This window comes from Tauraco erythrolophus, chromosome 22 (assembly GCF_009769465.1).
Source record: "Tauraco erythrolophus isolate bTauEry1 chromosome 22, bTauEry1.pri, whole genome shotgun sequence".
Taxonomy (NCBI): domain Eukaryota; kingdom Metazoa; phylum Chordata; class Aves; order Musophagiformes; family Musophagidae; genus Tauraco; species Tauraco erythrolophus.
The window spans coordinates 2287105-2312226 of NC_141486.1; the positions used below are offsets into that span (position 1 = coordinate 2287105).

General features: G+C 50.2%; 1 protein-coding gene across 2 annotated transcripts in view; it reads left to right on the forward strand.

Annotated features, from left to right (window-relative positions):
• EHMT1 (euchromatic histone lysine methyltransferase 1) overlaps positions 1 to 22662 on the forward strand; it is a 79249-nt gene extending 56587 nt beyond the window's left edge. For both annotated transcript variants that reach the window (XM_086625460.1, XM_086625461.1), the window contains 12 exons: positions 1509 to 1631; positions 4048 to 4149; positions 4931 to 5035; positions 7453 to 7607; positions 8432 to 8599; positions 8987 to 9131; positions 10104 to 10181; positions 11337 to 11452; positions 13807 to 13893; positions 18691 to 18769; positions 21546 to 21721; positions 22479 to 22662. In XM_086625460.1, coding sequence (XP_086481586.1) covers positions 1509 to 1631; positions 4048 to 4149; positions 4931 to 5035; positions 7453 to 7607; positions 8432 to 8599; positions 8987 to 9131; positions 10104 to 10181; positions 11337 to 11452; positions 13807 to 13893; positions 18691 to 18769; positions 21546 to 21721; positions 22479 to 22662 — 1518 coding nt within the window. The remainder of the gene's footprint in view (positions 1 to 1508; positions 1632 to 4047; positions 4150 to 4930; positions 5036 to 7452; positions 7608 to 8431; positions 8600 to 8986; positions 9132 to 10103; positions 10182 to 11336; positions 11453 to 13806; positions 13894 to 18690; positions 18770 to 21545; positions 21722 to 22478) is intronic.
• Positions 22663 to 25122: the final 2460 nt, after the last annotated feature.

Sequence of the window (25122 nt, forward strand, 5' to 3'; positions counted from 1 at the left end):
AAGCTGCTGCCCAGCTGCTCTCTGTAATGAGGGCAGGCAGGCTCTGGAGCCTGGAAGCCTAGCAGGCCCTGTCTTCCTTTCTGTCAAAACCTGGTATCTCCAGCAGGATTTTCCTCGACAGTGTAAATGTCCCTCATGTGAAAAGGAGAGAAGAAAAGATGCAACTTTGGCTTATTGCTTGACGTGCGGATTCTAATTGAGGGAATATGGTCAGAGACATGGGGGTGCTCTTGTTGAACCCACTCCAAAATGATGTGAAGAAAAAAAAGATTTTAAAAGTTATAGTTTTTCTTTTTGATACTGGCATCCATCATCTGGAGTGACTGGAAGTATGGGGTTTTTACCCTGTGTGACTGGGAAACCTGAAAGGGCTTTTGAGAAAGCAGCAGTGCCACGGCGTTGAAAACGAGCCTGCTGGGATGTTGCATTTCAGCATCTGGAGTCAGAGGCTTTCAAAGTGCTGTTTGAAGGTGCAGCTACAGGCCTACCCTGCTGCTCTCACTCACTTAAATTACTGCTTGGGAAGACAACGGAGTGAGTAAAAGGAGCAAAATTTGCAAGACACTACAAACAATTTGAATTGAGTATCAGTAGGGTTGGTTTGTTTCCAGAATCCTTCATCTTCTTGTCTCTTCCCTGATGTCTGGCTACTGCAGTAGCACAGTGTTTGGCTGGGAACGTCCCCAGCTTGTGAAACTTGAAATGCCTCTTCTCTGGTCTGGTTTAAATAGCTCTAACTATTTACAGGTAATCAAAACAAATACATTCAGTGGGAGGCACCTGGAGGCGGTGGGGCCAACTTCTGCTGCCAGGTGAACCTGAGTCAGCGTGTTGCTGCTGTAACCAGACCTGTGCTTTGCGTGTATATAAGCACGTGTGGCCTGCCAGGCATTGTGCTGTCTCTGAGGTTTTCTTTTGGTTTAAACACCAGGTGACTTACTGAGCTAAGCCAAAGAGTTAAAGCAGGCAAGATACATGACACAGTAGTGTCTTGGAAAAAAGTCACATTTTGGTCCAAGGCACTCCGTGTTGAACTGAACGTATGCTCAGAGACCTCTGTGAACTTCAACAGGAATAGTTAGCCAATCTCCAGAGCTTTTTACAGCTCCTACCTCTTGCAATCAGCAAGTTGTTCCTGCTGCTTGTGACATTGGGAAGAGCTGGCTGTTTTGTTCATTGTGTCCATAGAAATGACAGACCGAAAACAAAGCTGCTGGAAAAAGGAGGAGACCGATTTTTCCAAATCATTACACAAACAATATGCAGGAAGTAACAGTACAAAATGTATTAATAACCAGAAGTTATTTAATACCAGCTGTTGGCTTCCTTATGCCCCAGCTACTGGCTGGAGAAGGCAGGAGAGAAGGCAGGCAGTACTTGCTGCTTTCCAAAACAGGTGAAGTTGGACTGCCTTCAAAACTTGCTCCTACGTCTCTACTCCCACATCATTCCTGTGCTAACCAGTAATGGTTGTAATTGTCCTTGTGTTTGCCTTGGCCTCTTAACAGGCTGGTGCTAATATAGACACCTGCTCTGAAGACCAGAGGACCCCACTGATGGAAGCAGCAGAAAACAACCATCTGGAAACTGTGAAATACCTTATCAAGGCTGGAGCACTAGTAGATCCTAAGGTAGCAGTTTATTCCGTATCTTTTTCTCCTGAAGAAGCCTCTGTCCACCATTTCTTTCTTGATAGGTGGAAGTGCACAGGCAGAGGGGAGACAGACTTGCTTGTTTTGGGTGCAAAGGCTTGGCAAGGCCGTGCTTATCAGTAGTATCATTTTAATGATGCAGTGTCCTGGCTGTGAGCAGGCTGGGGCAAGTGCTGCCACTTGCTGCACTGGTTTGTGGCACCAAACATAGGGGGTATGTAATTTCATACGGGGCGACTAAGCGTTAGTGCCATCAGTCCATCGCAGTGAATGTGGAGTTTGATTTCAGAGTTTCCTTCTCTGTAGGCTCTAATAACGAGACTTTCGAGATGACATTGTGAAATGGGCTGATAATGAGGTGCTTGCCAAGCCAGCGAAAATGACAGAGGAAGCTTTGCTTTCCAAAGGCCTGATGGGTGGTTTCTTGCAGTCACGCCGCAGTGGCAAAATTGGACCCTGTCTTTAAACTCTACCCTTTAATTTAAACAAATAACAATGAAATGCAGCTGTCTGTTTGCCTTTAGCACACTCTGGTTACTTTGCAGTCTTGGAAAATATACAAATCGTTTATCAGTCCCATAAATCAGATGCTATTTGGAGCACAGGAGCCTTCCCCACGTGAACGTGTTGTCACAACCTGCTGCTGTTGGTGCGCTCCTCCGCTATTGCTGGGGAGCACGGCAGGGCCGGGACGCTCTTTTTGCGAAGGAGCTGGCAGGGCCGGGAGGATTCCACAAGATACCAAGGGCTGCCCACCCCGAGCCTTGAAGGGATCCCTGGGAGCCTGGTTCTGAGCCGAGAAGGGAGAAAGGACAGGACAGGCACGTGTGGGTCCATGCTGACCATTGTCCCGAGTGTCTTGGAGCAATCCAGATGTGTCTCACCTGGTTTGTTCATGTGTAGGAGAAAAGAGGATTTTTACTTTTAAAAGTAAAGGGAAGGAAAAAAATCCTGAGCTTGCAAAAGCGAATTAGAAGCCTGAGATCATGTCTGAAGTCTAGACTAGTTTATTATGTTAATTAGTTTCTTGCACCAAATTACTCATCTTTTTGAAAGCAGCAACATTGCAGTTTAAACTCATCTCCAGCCATTTGGATGAGAAATCGGGACATAAGTGCTGCGGGTGTGCGCTGAGCCGGCCCGGCCGGGCGCTGCGGGACTGCTGGATGGAGAGGATGCTGAGGGCAAAGGTGGGGTGGGTGGATGGGGGCTTCTCAGACCCCAGGACGAAGCTCTTGATCCTGTTAATAGGATGTAAAAACCCCGCTCAAAACCTGCGGAAGCTGCATGTTAAAATACACCTGATCTCCGTAGGGTTGAGTAGCAGCACTTGACTCATACTAATCTAAGGGGAAAGCTGTGGCATTAGTCAGATGTGGCAGATGCTTTTGGGCAGTAGAAACCCCTTCTTTGCCCCAAGAGCCCACACAGCGTAATCCCTGACCTGAGATGTCCCATTCTTGCTCAGAGGGCTGCTCCCTCACCCTGTGCTGTGTTCTCCACTTGACACCATCCAAAAGCTCTCGCCTCTGGTGTTGCTTCCAAGGGCTTAGCAGGAAGGGGTCATTTTGGTTTTTCAGTCTCTTCATTTCCTCCTCCCCATTTCCTGGTCTCTGGGCCTTGCTATGTGCTAAACTCTTGGGATATAAATGCCTGATAAAAATCAGGCTGCAGCCAAGATCTTTGGTGTTAGTGTGGGAGTGTCTGTGTCGTGACGCACAGCCTGTCCATCTCTACCAGACCCTGTATTTGCAGCTCCCAAAGGCGTTTTTCCTTTCAACTTTCATGGTCGTTTTTTATCTACTTTCTCAGCAGATGGCTGTGGGCACGCTGGGGACTTGGTCTCATGGGAGGCTTCTAGCTCCGTGCAGAACACCCCTTTGCCCTGCTGCCAGGTGCTGGGATAAGGCCTTGTGCTAATAAAACACGGCAAAAAAGTTGTGTAACCGGAGCATTTTGGGTTGAGACATGACTGTGTTCCTAATGTAAAGTGCAAGCTCTGCCTCTGTAAGGGATTTCTGCCTCCCCTTGGCTCTCCAGCACATGGAGAAGAGTTGGAGAGGGTCTGTTGGGGAAGTGGAGCATCAGTCTGGCAGAGTTCAGGGCTGGTGCCATCCCTAGGCTTTACAAAGGTGTCTGTTCTGTAGCCTTTGCGCTCTCAGCCTCCTGCTCTGCACGGGTTGCACCTCGGAGCTTTGTGTGAAGCTCCCTCTGCTCCATGCCGGAGTTAGTTGCTGCTCTTCTCTCCCCTCCTGGCAGCGAGCTGGGGCCTTTTGGAGTCCTCTGCTCCATCCGTGAACTTCTCTGCTGTTCCTAAGTATTGCTGGTATCATGCAGACATGGAAAACGCTGGGGAGGGATGTCCCCTGAGCTCTTGTTCTGTGGTTGTGTCCAGGATGCGGAGGGCTCTACGTGTCTGCACTTGGCTGCCAAGAAGGGGCACTACGACGTTGTTCAGTACCTCCTCTCCAACGGGAAGATGGATGTCAACTGCCAGGTGAGGCCTTTCTGTGAGGGGCAGAAGCTGCGTTTCAGGGACCCAAGTCTCAGCAGCGTGCTGTCTTGGACAGTCGTCAAGCAAATATAGTCTTGCTGCTGAGGGACACCTGAAAAACAATATGAGGTGACAGTGCTGCGGGCGTCCAGGTCTGCCCGAGAAGACGATCCTCTCCACTGACCTCACAGAAACTTTCCTACCTTCTGTCTTGATTTGCAGTTTCTCCTTGACCCTGAATTTGCTGGTGGAGCCTGTTTCTCAAGGGTGCCAATGTTCTCCTGCTAGCAGGGGGGGTGGTGGGATCATGGACGTGCTGTGGGATGCGTCAAGTCTGGCACTTGCCATCGCAGAGCTTCTCCGTTGCTGTAGAGTGAGGCAGCGCTGCATCGGTGTTCCTTGTTCTGGGAGAAGGCCAGCTCTCCCAGGCTGCTCACGGAGCTTTTCTAAGAGCTTTTTACACAAGCTGGGTGTTTGTTATGCCTTTTGGACAGTGACCTGTATTTGAACGCCCTGGAGATCCATTGCCAGTGTGCTGAGCTGCAAATAAACTCCAGCCTGCTGAGGTGTGGAGGTCAGAGTCACACTGGGCTCTGCAGGACCCTGAGGGACCTCTCCCTGCGGTAGCGTAGACCAAAGGAGAGATGAGACAGATGTGGGAGGGGAAGGGGTGTGTGGCTCCCAGGCAAGGTGCACCCTGCTGCGGCTGCCAAGGGGTTTGTGAAGCTGGCAGGAGACTGTCTCGCCTGTTGTGCATGTCTCACCCTTTCCTTTCCCTCCCCAGGACGACGGAGGCTGGACGCCGATGATCTGGGCCACCGAGTACAAGCATATCGAGCTGGTGAAGCTGCTGCTTGCGAAAGGGTCAGACATCAACATCCGTGACAATGTAAGGTTCTTCCTGGAATCTGTTTCAGAAATTAATCACAATCTCTTTAAAAACCAAACAAGCCCAAGGAGGCAGATTTTGGACTCAGCGCGGGGAGATGCGTTGGTCCCTTGACACAGGTGATTTGGGGCAGGTTCTGGTGGGAGAATTTTCCTCCATGTTCTCGGAAGAAGTTTACAAGCTGGCAAGAAGTCCTTTTCCACCAGCTCTTCTGATGTAGCCCGTAAGGATGCTGTATGCCATGCTACAGCCTGTCGTCAGCTCTGTGCCTTCTAATCCACCTGGGTCCACTGTGCTGCCTCTTGGACACTGCACCAGGCAGATCCCCCTCGAGTCCAGACTTACAGCTCCATGTTGGTAATGGGCCAGTGTGCATTGAGCATGGCTTAGGGGCATCCTGCATGCCTTTTGGGGGGCACAAGCTCGTACTCTTGTTTTCCAGATGGACTGGGCAGATGCTCTGCCAATATCGCAAGCCTGGCTTTTCCCAGGCATAAGAGCCTCGAGTGGAGAGAGCATGCCCAGGCGGGCAGCTCAGTGTGCTGGAGCTGGCTCTTAGTCTGCTCTTCATCTCCGTAAATCCTACTTGACATACTCTGTACTTGAGGGAGTCTGACTCCAGGTGGAGTACCTGGGAGCTCCACGGGCCCGGCAGCTCTGCATGTTGGCCTGTGCCGGCTGGTTTTATGGGGGTTTTCGAGTACGTAGAGAAGATGCAAGAGAGATGACTAGGGGAACAAGGAGAGAGCATCCAGGCTTCTGTTCAGGAGACTCACTGTATCAGCTCTGCTCCTTTTCTTTCCTAATTGTGTGTTTCTCATTTTTTCCGTTCTGTCTCCAAGAAGAAGCCTTAGAATCATAGGATGGTTGGAAAGGACCTCAAAGATCATCTAGTTCCAACCCTCTTGCCATGGGCAGGGACACCCTGCACCACGCCAGGTTGCTAGAGAGGTTGAAAACCTCTGATTGAAACCCCAGAAGTACCTGCAAGGCAAGCTTGGATGTGAACTGGGGTGCTTTGGCTTGTAGATTTGAGATAGTTTGATAAATGGGAGGTAACTGGCTTCACTGCTTTCTGCAGAGGTGTTACAGCAAAGTTCTTACCCTGCCATCAGCTCACCCTCTAGCATGCCTCATGGTATTTTCTTCTTCAAGGCCTCCAGTGCTCTTCTGAATCCAAGGGATATAAGCAACTGATTTGTATTTGTCTCCCAAATACCTCATTTTGTGTCTTGGGTGCAAGCAGGGGTAGATGTTGACATGCTTGTCTCTTGGGCCTCAGAAAGGAGGAGGAGTTCCTGAGGAGTTGCCATCCCCAGTCTGAAAGCTCCTTCTCAATAGGAGCCTGTGTTTCCTTGGTAGCTTAGATAGTTCCCAGGCAGGTCCGGATCTCATACTGTCCCTCAAAGCAAAATTCAAGGCGAGCGAGGGGGCTTTTTGGGTTGTTGCATTGCTTCAGAGCCCTGGTGCTGACACTGAACAGAACTGGCTTGTCTGATCTGTCACAGAAGCCTTTTGGCTACCAGTTACAAGCTCGCACGTTAAACGATGAAAATCAAATCGGCCCCGTCAACAATTTGCTTGAAAGAAAACCGTCGGCTGAATGAGAGGCAGAAGCCTTATAGAAGAAGTCTCCTTGCTCTCTGGTGTGTGCCAATAGCCTCCCCATTTAAGGAAGGCTCTAAGTTAAGTTGTGATGACTAAAAGATGTGCTTTATTTTTGCTTTTAAAAAAAAAAAAGACAAGTTAGGTGATCGTTACTATCATTGCACTGTCGTAATCGACGTCTTCAGAGCTTGTCGTGGGGAAGGGTTGGAAGCGTGCTGCAAATTGCACTGTAACAGAAAACAGTATCATCGCTTAAAATAGCTCCATCAAAAAGATGAGTGTTCAGCTATTTCTAGTGCTGCTGGTGAGAGATGAGACATACAGTATTGAAGAGATGCCTGAGGTCGGATTGATTGCTTTCCCAGTGGCTCGTGGTTCACTTTCCGGCCCCTTCGTGTACCCTATAACTTGTGCTGTGCTCTTTTTCGCTTGGATTTTGTAGCGCTGGCAGACGTGGTAGCTTTGCCGTGTGTCTGGGCTGGGGAAGCTCAGCTTCCAGCCTTTTCCAGCATGTTGGTTCATGTCTGCCACCTCTCTCGTGGATTGATCCAGATTGTTTTGTGGCTCAGAGACAGACGATGGAAGGCGATGGACCTCTTTGGTGCGCGGAGGCGGCTGGAGTGAGAACTCCCTGCTTGTCTGCGCGGAGATTTCCCCACCCGCCCTGCTAGCCCCAGCCAGAAGGAGCCACGTAGGGAAGGAAGCTGCAAGCCACATGTTGAGTGCTGCAGGTGTACAGCTAGGGATGGTGAAGTCCCAAAGGGTTTTAATGCACTAAACAGCCTCTACTCTGTTTCCTTTCTCTCCAGGAGGAAAATATTTGTTTGCACTGGGCTGCTTTTTCTGGCTGTGTTGACATAGCGGAGATACTGCTGGCTGCCAAGTGTGATTTACACGCGGTGAACATTCACGGGGACTCGCCCCTGCACATCGCGGCCAGAGAGAACCGCTACGAGTGTGTCGTGTAAGTACGGCTCCAGCCCCCACTTCCCTCCCGTCCCTGGTCACTCCTTCCTCTCCCAGTGCTGGCTGGCAGGCTCGGGACATCACTGAAATGCCGTCGGCGTTTAAGCACAAACCAAAAGTGGGATGGAGGGGTTGTTTCTCCGCTGCCCTGTTCGTAGGGCTGGTGGGTCTGAAGTACCAGCTGCTGCCAGAGCTGGTATAAAAAAAAAAAAGGTCAGAAAACACTGGGTGGTCATGGAGTCTTGGGCAGAGGGCTCGAGGGGCTGTGCTCAGCCTGGGCTTCCCAGCAGAAAGGCGTCAGGCGTCCTTGATTAAAGCTTTTTTTTTTTTTTTTTTACAACTAGTGTGGCATAATATGATAACAGGGCTTTTCCTTTGCTTCATCACTGCTATGAATAAAGTCATCATGTGTACTCACCAAAAGCTGGTGAGTATAAACAAGGGCCAAATCCAATACCAGTTTCCCGTGGGACTCTTCCATTTCCAGCCTACTCTTCCCACCCCATATCTTTCCCTGCCAGAGAGAGTTTCAAGCCTGTCTGAAGTTAGGCTGGTACCAGCATGGTACTTGTCATGCCTGAAGCAAGGCGAGGTTTGCCCAGAGCTCTCGTGAGCGCCTAGAGCTCCAGTCTGTGGCTTCTGCCAACACCTTCGCGTAGAAGGATTCACTGAACCATGCTTAATAAAGAAAACTCAGGTGATTATTCACTACTGCAGATTCTTCCTTGTCCCGTAAGGGCTGGCTGGAGGATGTGATTCAGCTCATTTTCCCCTTGCGCGGTTTCTCTTGGGGAATGCTTATCCTTTCTTGCTGTTTTGCAGTCTCTTTCTTTCCCGTGGCTCGGATGTCACTTTAAAGAACAAGGAGGGTGAGACCCCACTCCAGTGCTCCAGCCTTAACTCTCAGGTCTGGGTGGCCCTACAGATGAACAAGACTCTCAAAGAATCATCTACTGACAAGCCTGCCCAGATAGAGAAGGTTGTGAGCAGGTGAGAATATGGTTGGCTTTGCTATGGGTCATGAAATAGAGCTTGTGCACGGGGTGGGCTGGGGCCCTGGTTTAAGAAAGGACTGTGAGTGCCTGCTTAGCTTTTTAAACTGGTGTGAAGGTCAGTTTGAGCTTAGCAAGAACTAAGCACGTGCTGATTGAGACCGTGGTTTGTAAATTCATCCTCCAAATGGAAATATTCGCCAACACAAAGACCAGTCTGTAAGGCAGGGTGGAATAAAAATGAACTCTGTTCTAATCTGAATTGCTTTCAGGCTTTGAATGCTCAGTGATCAAAGACAGTAATTCTGCCCCAGGATGGCATTTGAATGACCCCATGTTCGGGGGAGCTTTTCTTCTGTGACAATTCTCTTTCTCCCACCGACAGAGACATCGCCCGGGGTTACGAGCGGATCCCGATTCCCTGCATCAATTCAGTGGACAGCGAGCCTTGTCCTAGCAACTACAAATACGTTTCGCAGAACTGCGTCACCTCCCCGATGGACATTGATAGAAACATCACTCATTTACAGGTGAGGGATCCTGTGGTTTTCCCTGTCCTGGTGTACACATTCAGGGATGTTGCAGGCGACTGCAAATCAGAACAGATTTTGCATTCAGAATGAGAATGTCTAGTCCTAGTATTGCCATCAAATTCCTGCTAAGGCTGTAGTCCTGAACTCCAGCTCTTGCTCTAGGAGATGGGATTCTGCTTTTCTTCCTTTCTGAGGCTTAAGCTAACCTCTGTTCAGATGTGTGTTGTAACATCAGCCATCTGGTGCTGGCTGATGTGGCCCTCATTTATCCTTTTCCTCTGTTCTGTATCTGGAGAGTTAGTGAGTTGTTTGGAGACCTTCCTCATGCTGTCTTCTTCTGACTGCAGCATCCAGGCCAAGGTCTTCATTGTGATACTGGAAGTCCTCAAAGGTCTGGGTTATGGAAGCAGAGGTGGGGAAGCGTAGGGTGAGGGTGACCTTTCTCTGGGCACAGCTCTGAGCTGGCTGAAGTGAACTTCCCATGCCCAAACCCTGTTGTGAAGCAGCTGGTGGTGGGACCGTGTTGGTTCGGGGAGTGCTGGGGAAGCAGCCAGCTGGAGCAGCCGTGTGGGAAGAAGCAAGTAGCAGGGGAGGACTGAGACATCACGTCGCGTCATCTCCCAGCTCTGGTACCTCCTCGGAGCTTTCCTTGTCCTCGAGCGTGGGGTACAGCTCATAGGGCATGGGGGAAGGTTAGTTAACACGAAGGAACATCTTTTTATGAGAAAGGAAGATGGTTCAGTACGAGATCCTTTCCTGCAAGCCGGAGTACTTTGACGTTCGTTGCACGCAGAAATAAGTAATGGAGTAAAAATGCCACTGAACCGATGAGGCTGGTTGTCTTTCTGGCTAATGAGCTGCAGCTGCAGAAGGCGAAAACTTGTGGTTTCCTCTGCGACCCAGTCACAGAAGTTGCTGTTTCAGTTACGTGTGAGTGGTGTGGAGTTAACTCCTTTCCTTCTCTTCCAGTATTGTGTTTGTATAGACGACTGCTCCTCCAGTAACTGCATGTGTGGCCAACTCAGCATGCGCTGCTGGTATGACAAGGTGAGGACACCGAGCCCCGTGTCGGGCTAGATCCGTGTTTGCCAGCTGAACTTTCCGCAATCCAGAGTTTATAAGAGTACTAAAACCAGTTCCTTGCACAGCTCCTCTACCTTTTGTTTTAAAATGCCTAAAGCTGTAGTCGCAGCTTTGAGGCGTGTGTGATAATAACAAAATATGTACTCGGGGAAGCTTTTCTGGTGGTGTTTATTTGTGTTACTGTCATGCCAACTGGGCCATTAATTATACCCATGTGATAGAGGGCATTTAATAATCCATGCGTGAAATCAACTTCCATTTCAGTAGCAAATGCTGTAATATATAAACAAGGGGAGGGTAGTAGGGGAGGTTTCTGCCTGCTTTTATTTATTGTGATCCTCCCGGATGAAGGCAAAGTAAAGATGTTTTAACTGCAGCATCGCCTGAAGCCTGGTTTGTTTTGGGTAAGTATGCTTCAGTCCTCCAGGGAGGTTTTGAGGTTAATGTTTGGACAGGTTCTGCGAAGATCAGAAGTTCTGTGAATCTCTGCAAGTTTCTCCCAGGGGGAGTATTGGCACCTTTCTTTCTTTGCTTTGTAGCCGTTTTGTTTGCACGTTAATGAGTGATTACACATTTCAAGCCTCAAAAGCCAAATTTGCTGAATATGATGAACCGCGTCTGTCGCTTCCTTAATCCTGTATGGTTGGTAAATTACTGAATTGTAGCTTTTTAGGGAGTGTTGTTTGGGAAGATAACGTGGTTCACAGAACTTGAGTGTTCTGGCCTTGTAGTCTGGAATTTTAGGCTTTATTCCAGAGGCAGACTAAGCATCCGCTTCTCCCCTCCAGCACTGCAAAACGATAATACTGATGATGCACACCGCTTTTTGCATGGCACCGTAAGATATCTTTTTTGGTGGTGCGGTGGGTGATGCCAGGCAGCAAAAACCTAGACGGTCTGTTGCTGTTCGTCAGCTGTTGGTGATAGTGGCGAGTGCATCACTGTCGGGGTGGAGCAAAACCACTGCAGAGGTTGAGGTCTGACGCTGGTTTTGGGGAGGTCGGGACATGCCTTCACCTTGGGATTCTCTGGCCTGTTTTTACACGTGGGGGAATTTCTGCTCTTGGCCTGCCTCTGGAATAGACAACTAACCCAGTCTTGAATGCCTCTCCTCTTCAGGACGGCCGACTCCTGCCGGAGTTCAACATGGCTGAGCCGCCGCTGATCTTTGAGTGTAATCACGCGTGTTCGTGCTGGCGAACCTGTAGGAACCGGGTGGTGCAGAATGGGCTCAGGTGAGAAGGAGGACCCAAACGCAGGTTCTCTTGGAGACACCAACAGCTAACTCGTGAGCTTTCTGGCTCTCCAGTGTCAGCTCACCCATAAACCCGCAAAAACCCAGTACTTTCTGAGATGAGACAGAAGTTGGGGCAGGTGCCACTGCACCATGGTGGGATGCAGGCAGGTTGCTCTGCTCTGCTGGTGGGAATGAAGCAGCAGCGGGTTGATGACTCAATATTTGCACCCTGCCCCTGCCGCCGTCACGCGGGAGCTGCGGCGTTCTTTCATCTGCCTTATCCTAAAACATATAAATGGCTTGTGGGTTGGCATGAACAGCCTGGATGTAACTTCTCATATGAGATCTCTGAAGAAAATAACAGCAACAGAAACTGCAAAGCCTTAATTTAGAAGATATGGTAAGCTAGCAGTCTGTATTAGAGATATAGGCCAGTGTGCACAGACTTGGCTGCTGAAAGTTTCCAAGTTATTGGCATGAGTGCCCCTGAATTGGGTACCTGAACGAAGAACTGTTGGCCTCGCTGCTGTAGGTTAGGCCGTTACGGTTTTGGTGCCAGGCTAAAAATGTAAATGTTTTGTATTGGTCCTCTGCTATGGAGAAGTTTGCCGCTGCGCTAAATGTATCAGGACAAACTTCAAAGGAATCCTGCTGGAAAAAAGACTTCTGCAAATTTTTTGTAGGCCCAACAACACTTTTTTTTGCAAGCTTTGTAGTTTCAATGACATTTTGCAACGTTAAAAATAAGTAAGGAAAAGGCTCGATGCGTTTCCACAGAACTTTACCCCTCTCTGGTTTTCCCTGCCAAGCTCCAGAGCTCCGGTGTCTACGTGGGTGTTTATTTAGGAGCTGTACAGCTAGAGCTGTTGCTTTTGCATTTTTGCCTTGCTTTAAAAGCGTTTTTCTGGAAGATGGGAAGGGTTGGAAACCCAACCTTGAGCCTGGGAGAGTGGCTCTGTCGGGAAGCTGGCACTAAGGGCAGGTGCTTGGCAGGGCTGTGCCTGATGTCCCTGGGGAGGCACCGGAGGAAACCTCCTGCGCTTGGGCTGCAGCGTGACACATGGGTGCTCCCGCTCCGTTTTCAGTACTTCCTTTATCAGATTTGCACCAAATTAACTCTGCTCGGCAGCGCACACGTTTCCATCTGGCTGACTGACCCAGCTTGGCCGGGAAGCGGAGATCGGAGCCATGGTCCTGCTGCTGCCCGTGTCATTCCTGAAAGCAGAGCCTGAACCTGAACCTGAGCTCGGCGGTCTGCTCTGCTGTGATGGACGAGGTGGAACATGGGGGCCCTTCCTCAGATCTGAAATACTGGTTTCTCTGAGAGCCATCGTTCTCACCAAGTCCTGTTTTGCCTTGGTGAAGGCTGTGGGAGCTGTGAGCAAACACGAGAAAACACGCAGCCCCTGGTTCGAGCTGACGGTGCAAGGAGGGAAGGGGTGGGGGGAAGAGGAGAAAAGTACTGGAAAAGCAACAGGGTGAAGTTCAGGTGAGCATTGGCTTGCTCTGTATTCCGGTAACAGCGTTGCTGAGAGTGGGTTTTGGTTCCCTTGGGGACAGAGCGAGCCTTCCCTAGCCCTGGAGACTGTTCATCCTGCACTTAACTCAAGTTCTGGCTGAGCAGGAGGCAGAATGACTTACAGGATTGTTTCTCTGCCTATAAACTCCATCAGTAAAATTCCACAGAGCAGCTATTACACCAAGAAGTTTCAAGTTGCAGCGTTTCTTCCTTGTCTTTCAGCCAGGGAGCTGGATATGATGGAGTTGCTAAATGCACTGGCCTCAGCAGAGGGCAAAGGGATCAGAGCACTTAGCTCAAGGTGTTCTTAATTCACCGTAAGCTCCCTGCCCTTCCCCCTGCAGCACCCATCCCTGCAGAGCTACGCTGCCTTAAGTCCCCTTCCACCTTCCCTGCCTTCCCCTGCGTGCTGAGTGTGTGCATGGAAGGGAAAAGAAATGCCGGTGGTGGAATTCTGGTATCCTACATGTAGATCATCAACAGCGTAACCACACAGAGCATCCAGTCCTGAACCCTCTTCCCCAGTCCTTAACATGTCCAGCGCCTGGGTGTGCCAGGTGCTGCTGGGCAGGGAGAAGGGGTTGATGGGTGCCCGTCCCTTGTCCCCAGGCAGGTCCCACCTGAGCATCTGCCTGCACGCTCAGAGCAGCAGCGAGAGTGGAGCGTACCCACAGTGGTGCCAGAGTGAGAACTCAGGGGGGCTGACTGTTGAAATCATTTTTGAGTTTGTGCTGATGGAAGGTTGCTGGATTTTTTGCTCATCTCTCTACGAAAATGTGTTTTCTTTCTGTGGAGTTGCTGCAACTAACGTGGCTTCATTTCCTCTTTTCCAGGACTCGATTGCAGCTTTATCGGACACAAAAGATGGGCTGGGGTGTGCGAACAATGCAAGACATTCCACTGGGAACCTTTGTGTGCGAGTAAGTTCTTCAGCTTTCGTTAGCTCACACAAACGCATCGCTTCCCCAGGGCCACCATGGTTTGCTCCTCTTCATGGGGAGGTTTTCATGCAAATGAAATTGGCATCGAGCCGAGCTGCTTGCCCTTAGTCCGAGGTTTCCTGACTCCACTTCCTGTTCTGTTTGTCCTTTTCCTCATAGCGTGGAGCTTTCTCCACCCCTCTCCGTCTCGCTGGGATCTGCTCAGCTCTGCTACCCCTCTGAAACACCAAGCAATGGGAGAAAAACACGTTTGGGTTGTGCTGCAAATGCGCTCAACTCACGTGTTCGCCCTGGATGTGGGACACTTAAGGCCAAGGCAATTTGGAACAACTTTTTCGTATTGAATCTTTTTCAATACTGACTTCTCAAGAGGTTTTCCAGTGTCACAGCTCTGGCTTTGGTCTGATTCAGCAAAATGGTAAAGCCCTTGGCGTTAAGCACATGTTTCGGCCCTGATTCAATAAAGTACTTAAGAACAAAAATGTTCAGATTTATGTCAGGTGAAAAAACTGCTGTCAAACCCCACAGGTTTTAGGCTTTAAAGTGGTATATGTACTTCATTAAATATTTCGGAAAGTGTTTTCTTCATCACAATACTACAGTAAGTTAAGACCTTCCAAAGAAGGCTGAACTCATGCCCTTCATGGAAATAGGTGCTCAGGTTTTTTAGAACTGATTATTGAAGTTTTATAGAATTGGGGTGGGGGATTGAGGAAGGTTATTGCAGAATTTAAAAAGAAAAAAAAAAAAAGAAGGAAAAGAAAAATCTGCAGTGAATCAGCCAAGTATTTCTTCCATGTTAGGAGCTGCCAGATGATAAAATGTTTTCAGAGGTGAAGCTTAGAACTGCTGTTTGTGGGGAGCGTCTCAAGTCTGCCTTCAGGTGGCAGGAGGCTTCTGGAGGCTCTGGGGTGACCTTATAGCGGTCTTCCAGTACCTCAAGGGGGCTTACAAGAAAGATGGGGAGAGGCTGTCCAGGAGGGCCTGTTGTGATAGGACAAGGGGTAATGGTTTTAAAATAGAGGGAGGTAGATTCAGATTGGATATTAGGAAAAAATTTTTTACCGTGAGAGTTTTAGAACACTGGAACAGGTTGCCCAGAGAGGTGGTGGATGCTCCATCCCTGGAGACATTCAAGGCCAGGTTGGACGAGGCCCTGAGCAACCTGATCTAGTTGGAGATATCCCTGTTCCTTGCAGGGGGGTTGGACTAGATGACCTTTGAAGGTCCCTTCCAGCCCTAACCATTCTATGATTCTATGATTCAGGTGGGGCTTTCGGTGAAGTACCGAAGGTCCCGTGTCCTGGTTCAGCACCCAGGGATGAGCCAGTGCCCGCGAGTAAACTGCTCCCAAAGCAAAAAGGCACTGGCTTCACCAAATCCTACTGGAACACTAACATGTGAGAGGAATAAGCAGTGGTGACCAGGCAGCCCTGCACGATGGTGTAATTCACGCAGGCACGTAGCAGAGCATGTGCAGATACCACAGCCGTGCTTGACTCTTCCCCTCGCCCTCGCCAGGCGCTGCTGACGTGGTTTCCGTGGTAGGCACGATCTTCATTATCTAAATGGGCTGTGTACTAAAAAGCTGAGCTGATTGATGTCTTGCCCGTGCATGTTCCTCCTTGTCTCCATCACTCACACACGCACATGATGTTTACTCAGCTCACCAACTCGCAGTCCTCCTCTCCTCAAGCCATCTGCACCGATGTCCTTCCCGTGATTTTATTATGGGCAACCTGTAGATTTGGTTTCTTCTTTTCCTCATTTCTGGCAAAGAAGCCCCGGTGCCAGCGGTGCTCGGGGGCTGCTGGCACATAGCAGCTCCCGGGATTGGCTCTTGTGGAAGAGCATTTTGCATTTTTTCCAAAATTGATCCATTAAACATCTGGATTAGAGCCCTGAGCAGGTGTCACTTTGTACGGCGGTTATTACTCTGCTTTGGAAGGATGATAATTGTTTTGGTGTAAGGATGACTTTTATTCCATAATTTTTCACTCATGCCTGCGTGGGGGGCAAACCTGGAATAGTTCTCAGCACCACTTTCATGTTGCAAAACTCGGCTGGTCCTGACTGTTTCTGGGTGTAAGTGCCTTTCTTACACCCGTGCTGCTTTTCAGCCTGCTCCGTCACTTCAGATACCTTTCAACTTTTCCCTGTAATCGCTCCAAAACTGTTTTCCCTTTCCATTTCTGCTTGCAGACTGTCCCTCTGGCAGCCCGCAGCAGCTTCTGCAGGGAGCGTTTAGCAGCGCTCCGAGCAGTTTGGCAGCTGGGAGCGAGGCTCTGCCAGCACGGTGGCCAGCCAGCCCTCCCACCATGGTCCCCACAGCTCCCCACACCCCAGTGGCTCCCGACCCTTCAGCTGCTCCCAACCCTCCCACTAACGGCCTCCGGTACCTTCAGCGCCGTTCTGGCAGCTGCAGCTTAGTGAGGGGAGATGCAGCAGTGTCACCCTCCCTGCCCCACTGGGCTCCCACGCAGTTTTTAGGCTCTTCCACTCGCGGATGCTCAGGAGTGTGCTCGTGTGCAGGTTTCTCCCTGGCCTCCGAATTCGTCGCTGCTCCGAAGTTGGGGTTGCTCGCCCTGTGCTGACGTTGCTGTGGGTTGTTCTGAAGCTCCTCGTTCCGTGCTTGGTTGGTAGATGGTGTATCTGCTCGTTCTGGAAATGGCACAGCTGGTTAAGGGCTTTTATTGGAGAGGCTGTGAGTTAGTGGGAAGCAGAAACCAGAGGTTCGTGAGGATCTGGTCTGTTCCTTTCGGTGCATGTCTATTTTGTGGTTGCCAAATATTTCATTGCTGTACAAAACAGTGATGCTCTAGTCAGATGCCATCTGCAGCGAGCCAGGTATTCTAGCCACACCTTTAGCTGGGCAAGCCCCAGGCATCCCGTCTCCCACACCCTGTGGAAAACACTGGAGCCTGTGCTGGGGACTTCTTGTTGCTCCTGATTTTTGCATGGAGCATGCTCGGATCTTGCAGTGATGAGTGGCAGTGTGAAGCTCTGAGATGTGGTTACCTGCCATCAGGGTGCTGAGCATCTCGCTGAGAAGAAAGATACTGGCTTGGCTTCAGGAGTCCTTAAATGAAGGGGCTGATGCTCCTGCTCTTTTTTGGGTAGGAAAATGCACCTCTTGCACATCCTTCCCTAACTTTGGATCTGGGAAATCAGGGAACCATTTGTTTCGGTAAGCAGTCCTGAAAAGAAGATGAGTTACAGGAATAGTCTTTAAAGGAACATCAAAACAACCATTTGTAATTAGATTGTGGTTTTTTGTTTCGCTGAGTGGTAAACCCGAAGTGGCTGTCCCTGAGCAGAGTGCTTCTCCGTGCAGCGTTATTCAGCCGTTTCTCAGCTGCTGCTGGCTGCTGTGCCGTGCTACAGCGATTTCTCTCCCTCTCTGGCCATCATCTTCCTCTTGCTTTAGGTCACCAACGAGCGTGTGATTTCCAGTAACGCCGCAGTCTTACGGGAGCGCTCAATAAGTAACAAGGTGCGGTGGGGGCACACAGGAGGGTCGCCCGCGGCGGCAGCCTCCTGCTCTGGCAGAGCCACTTGGCCACATCGCTTGGATTGGGGAGCTGCAGCCAAACGATCCCGCGTCACGGAGCGCGTGGGTCCTCTCCAGGTTAACGTTTCGTGACTCTCCTCTTCCTCAGCCCTGGAGTCAAATGCTGCCTTGAGCCACAGGGGAAATGGATACTGTTGGTTCACACGTTGAAGAGGCCTGGAGAGCTGCAGGGGAATGCTGTTGTAACGGCTGCTGGTCGTGGAAGTCTGTTGATGCTGCAAAGAATATTTTTTTGTATTGTGAATCCTTTGCTTATAATTAATTAGCATTGCTCTAAAGGCTGGGAAGACTTACATACCGACATCTACTGCGCTGTTGCTTCTTTCTCATATCTTCCCTCTGGCTCAGTACCTCTCCTCTTGTGTCCTTTTGATTGCAAGCATCTCAGGGCAGGAAACATTGAACCTTGACGATCTAGAACTGCTTAAGGCAGAGACAGGGGCACCAGTGCAGCAGGATGCCTGCAACAAGGTGGTTTGCATCAAAACCAGCATCTGCCTGGAGTGTGAAGGGTGGTGCCTGTATTTAGTCCAGGCACTGAGCAGCACGTGCTTCACAGTGCTTGGAGGACCTGGTAATGTGCCTCACACCAGGTTTTGCAACAAGGTGGCTGTTACGCGGGTCACGGCTCTGATTTATTCTGGTTCGAGAGGGATTGGCAAAGAAACTTGGATCCTGCCAGGGATCCTGCCAGGTTAGGTTAGACCTAAGACTTTTGAAACAAAACTTTTTAAGATATGTAACCGATCGAAGTACCCTGGAAAATATAGGAAGGACAGAAGCAAACATTTTGCATTGGGTTGTAAACAGCACAAGCGTTGCAGTGGTGTAGAGGAGAGCCAGGACGTGGCTGAGTCTGCTCCATGAACATAAGGAGAATTGGATTAATGCGTTGGTCTTGGCCAACAAAGAGATTTGCAAAAAGAAACATAGTCCTCGGGAAAAGTAAATTTTGTTGGAAGTAAGACTCCGTTTTTCATGTGAACAGTACTGCCCTGAAAAGACTGAGTTTGGGGCCAGATTTTGGCTGCTGTGAGCTGGCAAAGCGCGGTTTGCCCGGGTGGCTCCGCACGGCCAAAGCTGTGGGTTGCCGTCTGTAGCTCGGCTCTATCCCTTTCTTTCCCCTCTTCCCAGAAAGACCTGTTTAACCCCCCAGCTTGTGGTTGCACGAGCATCTTATTTCTGCCTTTCCTCTTTGTCTGCAGGTACGTCGGTGAGCTGATATCCGATTCTGAGGCCGACGTCCGTGAAGAGGACTCCTACCTCTTCGACCTTGACAACAAGGTACCGTATCCGAAGGGGTCTAATGAGACAAACCCAAGGCCTTGCTTCTCCAAGTGAGCCGAGGGAATATTTGTCTCCGTCTTGACGTACAGCACGGTCTGAAAGCCTGCAAAGAGGAGGACCGCGTCCTCGCTGCGTTTTAATCCAAATACAGAGTGGTGGAGGTCAGGCTTTAGGGCTTGTTAAAAGGGCAGCAGAGCCCAGCAGCGCTGGGCCACAACGGCTCGTGCTGCCCACACCAGTGCCGATGCGAGATGCTCTTCTGGCAAAACCCTTTGGGCATCCCGAGTTCAGGTGTTCAGTTTTTGATGCTCAGGTGTGCATGTGCAGGCTTGTGGCTGCGCTGATGGGCAGCTCTGTAAGTTCTTCATAAAAACATGAGCTGGAAGACTGAAAAAACCCTGTTCACTTGCAAAGGGATCCATCAGACACCCTGGCAGGGACCTGAGGCTCGTTCTGCTGGTAGTTACCCCGCGCTGCTCTGCGAAGGGCTGTCTGGGAGCAGAAATCTTGCTTTGAAAAGTGCAATCTAAAGCTTTTAAGCAAGACCATCACTTCAGGCTTTCCTTGAGGGAGGAGAAGAGGAGAAAGGTGAGCTGGGGACTCGGAGAAGTGGGGTAGCTTCCAAGGAAAGCTGTAAAACAGTCTCTGTCTTGGTTCTGTCATCAGCAAGAAGCTTTGCTTTATTTTTGTGCCTTTTTTTATTTTCTTTTTAAAACAACACACATACAGCAACTGAAAAAAAGACAAGTAATGAGTCTTGTAGTCGGGCTGAAAACAGAGGGGTCAAACTCTAGTTAAGAAGTTGAAAAGCAGCAGGGACTTCCACCTGGTTTGTGTGTTTATGAGCAAGAGCCTGCCTGGGCCTTGCCTTGCCTCTAAGTTAGCCCCTGGCTGGCTACTTTGAGGGAGAACCTCTGCGTTTGCTCTTCTGAAGCCCTCAGTGGAGCAAGGAGGGAGACCTCAGTACAAGCACAAGCACGTCATCTGTTTTCATGGAATCTTCAAAGTGGTGCATCTGTAGAAAAGCAGGCACCAAGTCGTTGAGCGCTCGTTCAGAGGAGCCCATCGGGATGGTGGCGGAGGGCAGGGCAGAGCCAGCCGGGTCCCGCGGCCTCCTGAGCGATGGGAAATGATTGAGGGTGTGCACCCCAACCCTGGGAGGGGCAGCCTTGGGGTCCTGCTGTGTGTTGAAGGAGTGGCTCGCATGGACTCGCGTTGCAGTGAAAGAAAGTGGTGAGGACGTCGTTTGTGATGTGGCTGTACCTTGAGTTGTCACTCAAGGCCACGTGCGTGGTGCATCGTTCAGCGTGCCAGGTCCTGCAGCCACATCCCGTCCCGCGTCTGAACATCGAGCAGCCAGAACTTGCTGCCATTGCTGGGGTTCCGGGGAGGGAGACGTGGCACAGCAGATGCTCTCTGGGTTTCCACTGGTTAACGGGATGGTTTCCTTGTCTCTGTACTGGAGAGCTGGAAAAAACACACTGTTTCTGGGAAATTCGAGGATGAGTTTTAGCTATGGTTTTCTGTTCATGTTAAGCCACCCTCTGCCCATCCTCTGCAGTCCTTGCTCGCGCCCTTGGCCCTGCTCCGCTCCGTCGGCGGGAGGCGGCAGTTGGGGCTGGCCCCTGCTCTCTCCGTGTGGCCTCTGCCTGCCCGCAGGCAGGAGGGGCTTTCTCTGAGCATCCTCCCTTTTGAGAAACCCTGGTGCCTTCCCGCTCTTGAGAAGGAGCCTCCTCTCACCCCAGAGCAGGTTCATGGTTTCTCCTCTTCTTCTCTGCTTGCCACTGTGTGACTCTTGGCTCCCGATCCCCTCGTGGCAAGGTGGGAAGCAGGTTTGGGACAAGCTCTGGGCCTTGTTCTCAGCAGCAGCTTTACAATGAGGACGCTGCCTGTGTTGGTCAAGGCAGCAGCTCCTTTCCTGAGAAACACATCTTGACTTGCGTGGTGGAGAGCTTGGATGGTTCCAGACGGTCACTAGACGTGGTAGTGGGTGCTGTCCTCACCAACCACGGCGTTTCCATGGATAGAAGCGAGAGGGTGATGGGAATTACTTAAACTTGTAATTAGAGCCGGTGAGGCTGTGTGTGATGTGGGCCCATGTGGGGTGACACTTCACCAGGTCGGTGGGACATCTTCCCTGAGCTCCTGCACCGGTGGGGCCTGTGATCTGGCACAGCCCGTCCATTAACGATGGCGAGGTGCTTGCCCAAAAGGGACTTTGAGCACTGCTAATGGATGCTTTTGCTTTTGGCCTCTTTGCAACTGAAATTAGCTTCTGTAATTAAAGTCTCTGCTTTGCACAGTCATTCTCTGCTGGAATAAAAAAGCCCTGAGGGGGGTTCTTTTCTTTTCAAGGAAAACAAAATTCTACTGCTCTCTGGAAAGGGAATTTCTGTGTTCTCACTTTCACTTTTATCTGCAAAAAACTGTTTTCTTGAGGCTCTGGCTTTGTGTTTCCCAGCTGTCATGTTCAATTAGAGGACAGAACAGATGCCCATGCCCCTGTCCAGTGGCTTTTACCCATAAGGTGTTTGCACCAAACATCAATGCCACTACGCCAAACTGGTGCTTTGGCTGAGCAGGGCTGGGGAGAACCAGGGTGCCCGCCAGCACCGGCAGTGTTTTAAAATGTCCTGGTTGTTGTTCTTCTTGAAGCTCTCCAGAGTTGTAGTGGAATGACCAATAGTTTGGTCATTTATTTTGTTTCAACAAGTAGCAGTAATAATACTAAATCCAACTTCATCTAATGAAAGATGCAATGTTTCTCCTCCAGGATGGAGAGGTGTACTGCATAGATGCCCGTTTCTATGGCAACATCAGCCGCTTTATAAACCACCTCTGCGAGCCAAACCTCATCCCGGTGCGAGTCTTCATGTCGCATCAGGACCTCCGCTTTCCCAGGATCGCCTTCTTCAGCACGAGGCATATAGAAGCTGGAGAAGAAATCGGGTACGTGCTGTCCCCAGGGCTGCTTTTCCCACAGGGAGCCACTGTGGGAAGGCCTGGGTGGAGAGGGACAAAAGCTCTGCTGCTCCTGAGCTGGTTCACTCCATCCGCAGCCAGCAGGTCAAGGGAGGGGCTGGAGCACCTCTGCTATGGAGACAGGCTGAGAGAGTTGAGGCTGTTCAGCCTGGAGAACAGAAGGCTCCGGGGAGACCTTCTAGCAGCCTTCCAGTGCCTAAAGGGGCTACAAGAAAGCTGGAAAGGGGCCTTGGACAAGGGTGTATAGTGACAGGACAAGGGGCAATGGCTTTAAACTGACAGAGGAGAGATTTCAATTCGATGTAAGGAAGAAATTCTTCCCTCTGAGGGTGGGGAGGCACTGGAACAGGTTGCCCAGAGAAGTTGTGGCTGCCCCATCCCTGGCAGTGTTCAAGGCCAGGTTGGAAGAGGCTTTGAGCAACCTGGTGTAGTGGAAGGTGTCCCTGCCCATGGCAGGGGGGTTGGAACTAGATGATCTTTAAGGTCGCTTCCAACTCAAAACCATTCTACGATTCTGTGTTTCTATGATTTACTCCCTGCGCCCTGTCCCCAGGGTCCCCTGGGGATCCCACAAACACCCACCACCCGCTGAAGCTTTGCAAAACCCCGGACGGTGGCAGCGGTACGAAGCGCCGACCGCGGCGGCGTCTGGCGCCGGTTCGCGGCCCCCTTGGCCGCCGCGTGCCGCTTTGCCGTCAGCCCCGTCTCTGTCTCTCTCTTGCAGCTTTGACTACGGAGACAGGTTCTGGGACATCAAAGGCAAATACTTCAGCTGTCAGTGCGGTTCACCCAAGTGCAAACACTCGAGCTCAGCGCTGGCCCAGCGGCAGGCGAGCACCTCGTCCCAGGACACGCCGGAAAACGGGCTCCCCGACACCAGCTCTGCCACAGCAGCCGGCCCCTTTTGAGGCTCCGCTCCCCAGAGACTGACTTGTTTTAACCCTATAGATTCACATACTGTCTGAATTTCCATTTAAAGAGAAAAAAACAAACAAAAAAAAAAACTGGAAAAAAAAAAAAAAAGAAAAAAAAAACGAAAAAAAAAAACCCGCTCAAGGAAAGCCAAGGGTTCGTGACACTTAGGGCTGTGCCACCGACTGTTACTTGAGGAATAAGTGGAAGCGAATCCCACCTCCGTGAGATGTTGTTCTCCCCTCCCTGCTCCTGGAAAGCTGCTGGTTTTCACAGTTGCGTGTGAAGGGGTGGCTGTTGCGTTTGGTTTTGGTTTTTTTTTTGTTCCCATGCGAGCTGTCCCGGCCTCCGTCTCTTAATGTGCTAAGTGTTGTCAGAGCCAAGGGAGAGCCGCCCGTCCTCCGAATCTTGTTATTGAATGGATCACTCATGCCAAGGCATCTCCAGTTCGCTTGTAATAAACTCTGAATACTTGATGGGACTTTCTTTCCGAAAGCCGGCGGGAGTGGGGAGGGGGAGGGAGGTGCTGGCCTTTGGGTGTGCTCGGCACAGCCCCGGGGCAGGTTTGCTGGTTGGTTTTTGTTGGTTTGTTTGGGTTTTTTTGGTTGTTTTTTTTTATTTTTTATTTGTTTAATCATGAATTTCTCCCGCATCTCGCAGGACGTTGCGGTGGGGCCTTTCCCTGGGAGCTGGAGGGCGTTTCTAACAAACACCCTCCTTGTTACCAAATCCACCGGCTTTTTTCTCTTCCGAGGAGAAGAAACCCGCAGTCCTTCCGATCCCTTTGGTCCCTGGCTCTCTCCCGAGCCGACCGGAGACACTTCCCCTCAGCTCCCGCTCCCTCCCGGCCGTTCTCCGTTACAAACCAGCGCTCGGCGGCGCCGCTTGGCCCCGTTACTGTCTCAGTGTTCGGTTCGTCCGTGGAAGGATGTCCCTCTCCCCGTCGCCTTAGTGGTTTTAGAGAGGGAAGGTTGAAGGGGATCGTACAAGACACTAACTTCTTAAGAAAAAACAGTTTTTCTCTTTTTTTAAACAAAAAAAAATAAAGCGAATGATATATATATTATAGAGAACCTCGACTCGCGTCCGCCGGCTGGGGCGAACAGCGGACAGGACATGTCACGGCGAGAAGATCTCAGATGCCACCAGCTCGTCTGTTCCCATCACTTTTCTCAACGCTGGGCACCTTCGATTAATTTTTAAGCCACACGCTATGAGGTTTCAATAAACTGATTTATTTTTTACCATTACTGAAACATTGGGGACTAGCATTAAAAAAAAAAAAAAACACAAAAAACCACAAAACCACAAAAAAAAAATCAAAAAACGACAAAACAACAACAAAAAGAAACCACAAAACAAAACGGTGCTGATTCTGGTGTGATTTTTGCTCACCACGTGAATATAAACTATCAATTGTATAAAAAGAACAAAGTGATTTTAGTATAAAAACGCAGGAAAAAAACACAAAACTTTTTTTAAATTGTTAGTATTGTAGTGTGAATAAATTCGCCATCACCTTTTGTGTGGTGGCTGGGCAGGTCATTATCTTAATATTTTCTTTTTGCATATATCTTTAAATACTGTAATTAGTGCAGTAACAGGTTTTTTTTGTTCATCTCTTCTAGAACATTCATAATGCCGTCATGTTTATTATTATTATTTTTTTTCTGTTAATGTTTTTGACAGTTTTAAAGGAGCAGTCTTTTGGCTCTGATCATTTTCTTGTTCTGTTTTCAAAGAAATCAATAAAAAAAAAAAAAGAAAAAAAAAAAGTGCTTTAAAAAGAGTTTGGTCTGTTTGTCTGCTGGGCTGGCACCGTGCGGGGCTGGGGCAGGGGGGGCCGGACTGGGACCTCCAGCTGGGGTTGAGCTTCTCATCCTTTGGCTTGAAAGGAAAATTCAGAAAGCAAAAAAATACCCAAGCCCACGTACTTTCAGGCAAGGAGAAAGCAGCCCGATGGTTTGCTTTTGTTGGGATGGGGAGGTTGAGTTTGGTTTTTCAATTTTGCCTGATTTTTCAACCTTAAAATCGTCCTGTTTGGGAGCCTGGAAGGTCGCTGCGGGGTGGGCAGTGCCCCGAAGGAGCCGGGTTGGCTCCCTGGCACCTGCGTGCAGGTAATTAAATATAATTAGATAAAAAAGGCCAAGGAAAGGGGCGAGGGGGAGAACCTCCCACTTGCTGGCAAACCCCCGGGATGCTCCCTGCGGCGGGAGGAGGTGGTGGGATGAACCGTGAGGCTCTGCGGGTTTTTGGCTGGGCAGGGGCTGGGCGCGGGGGCAGGTCCCAGGGGAACGGTGCCAGGGGGTCCCCCCCAGCCCCAGGGTGCCAGGTCCCAGGTGGGGGCTGCCGAGGCTGCGTGACTAAGCACGGCCCCTGCCATCAACCCGCCACGTCGGGAAAACGAGGAACTGAGTCACCGCCAGTCGATCGCTCGTAAAAATATTCATAAATGG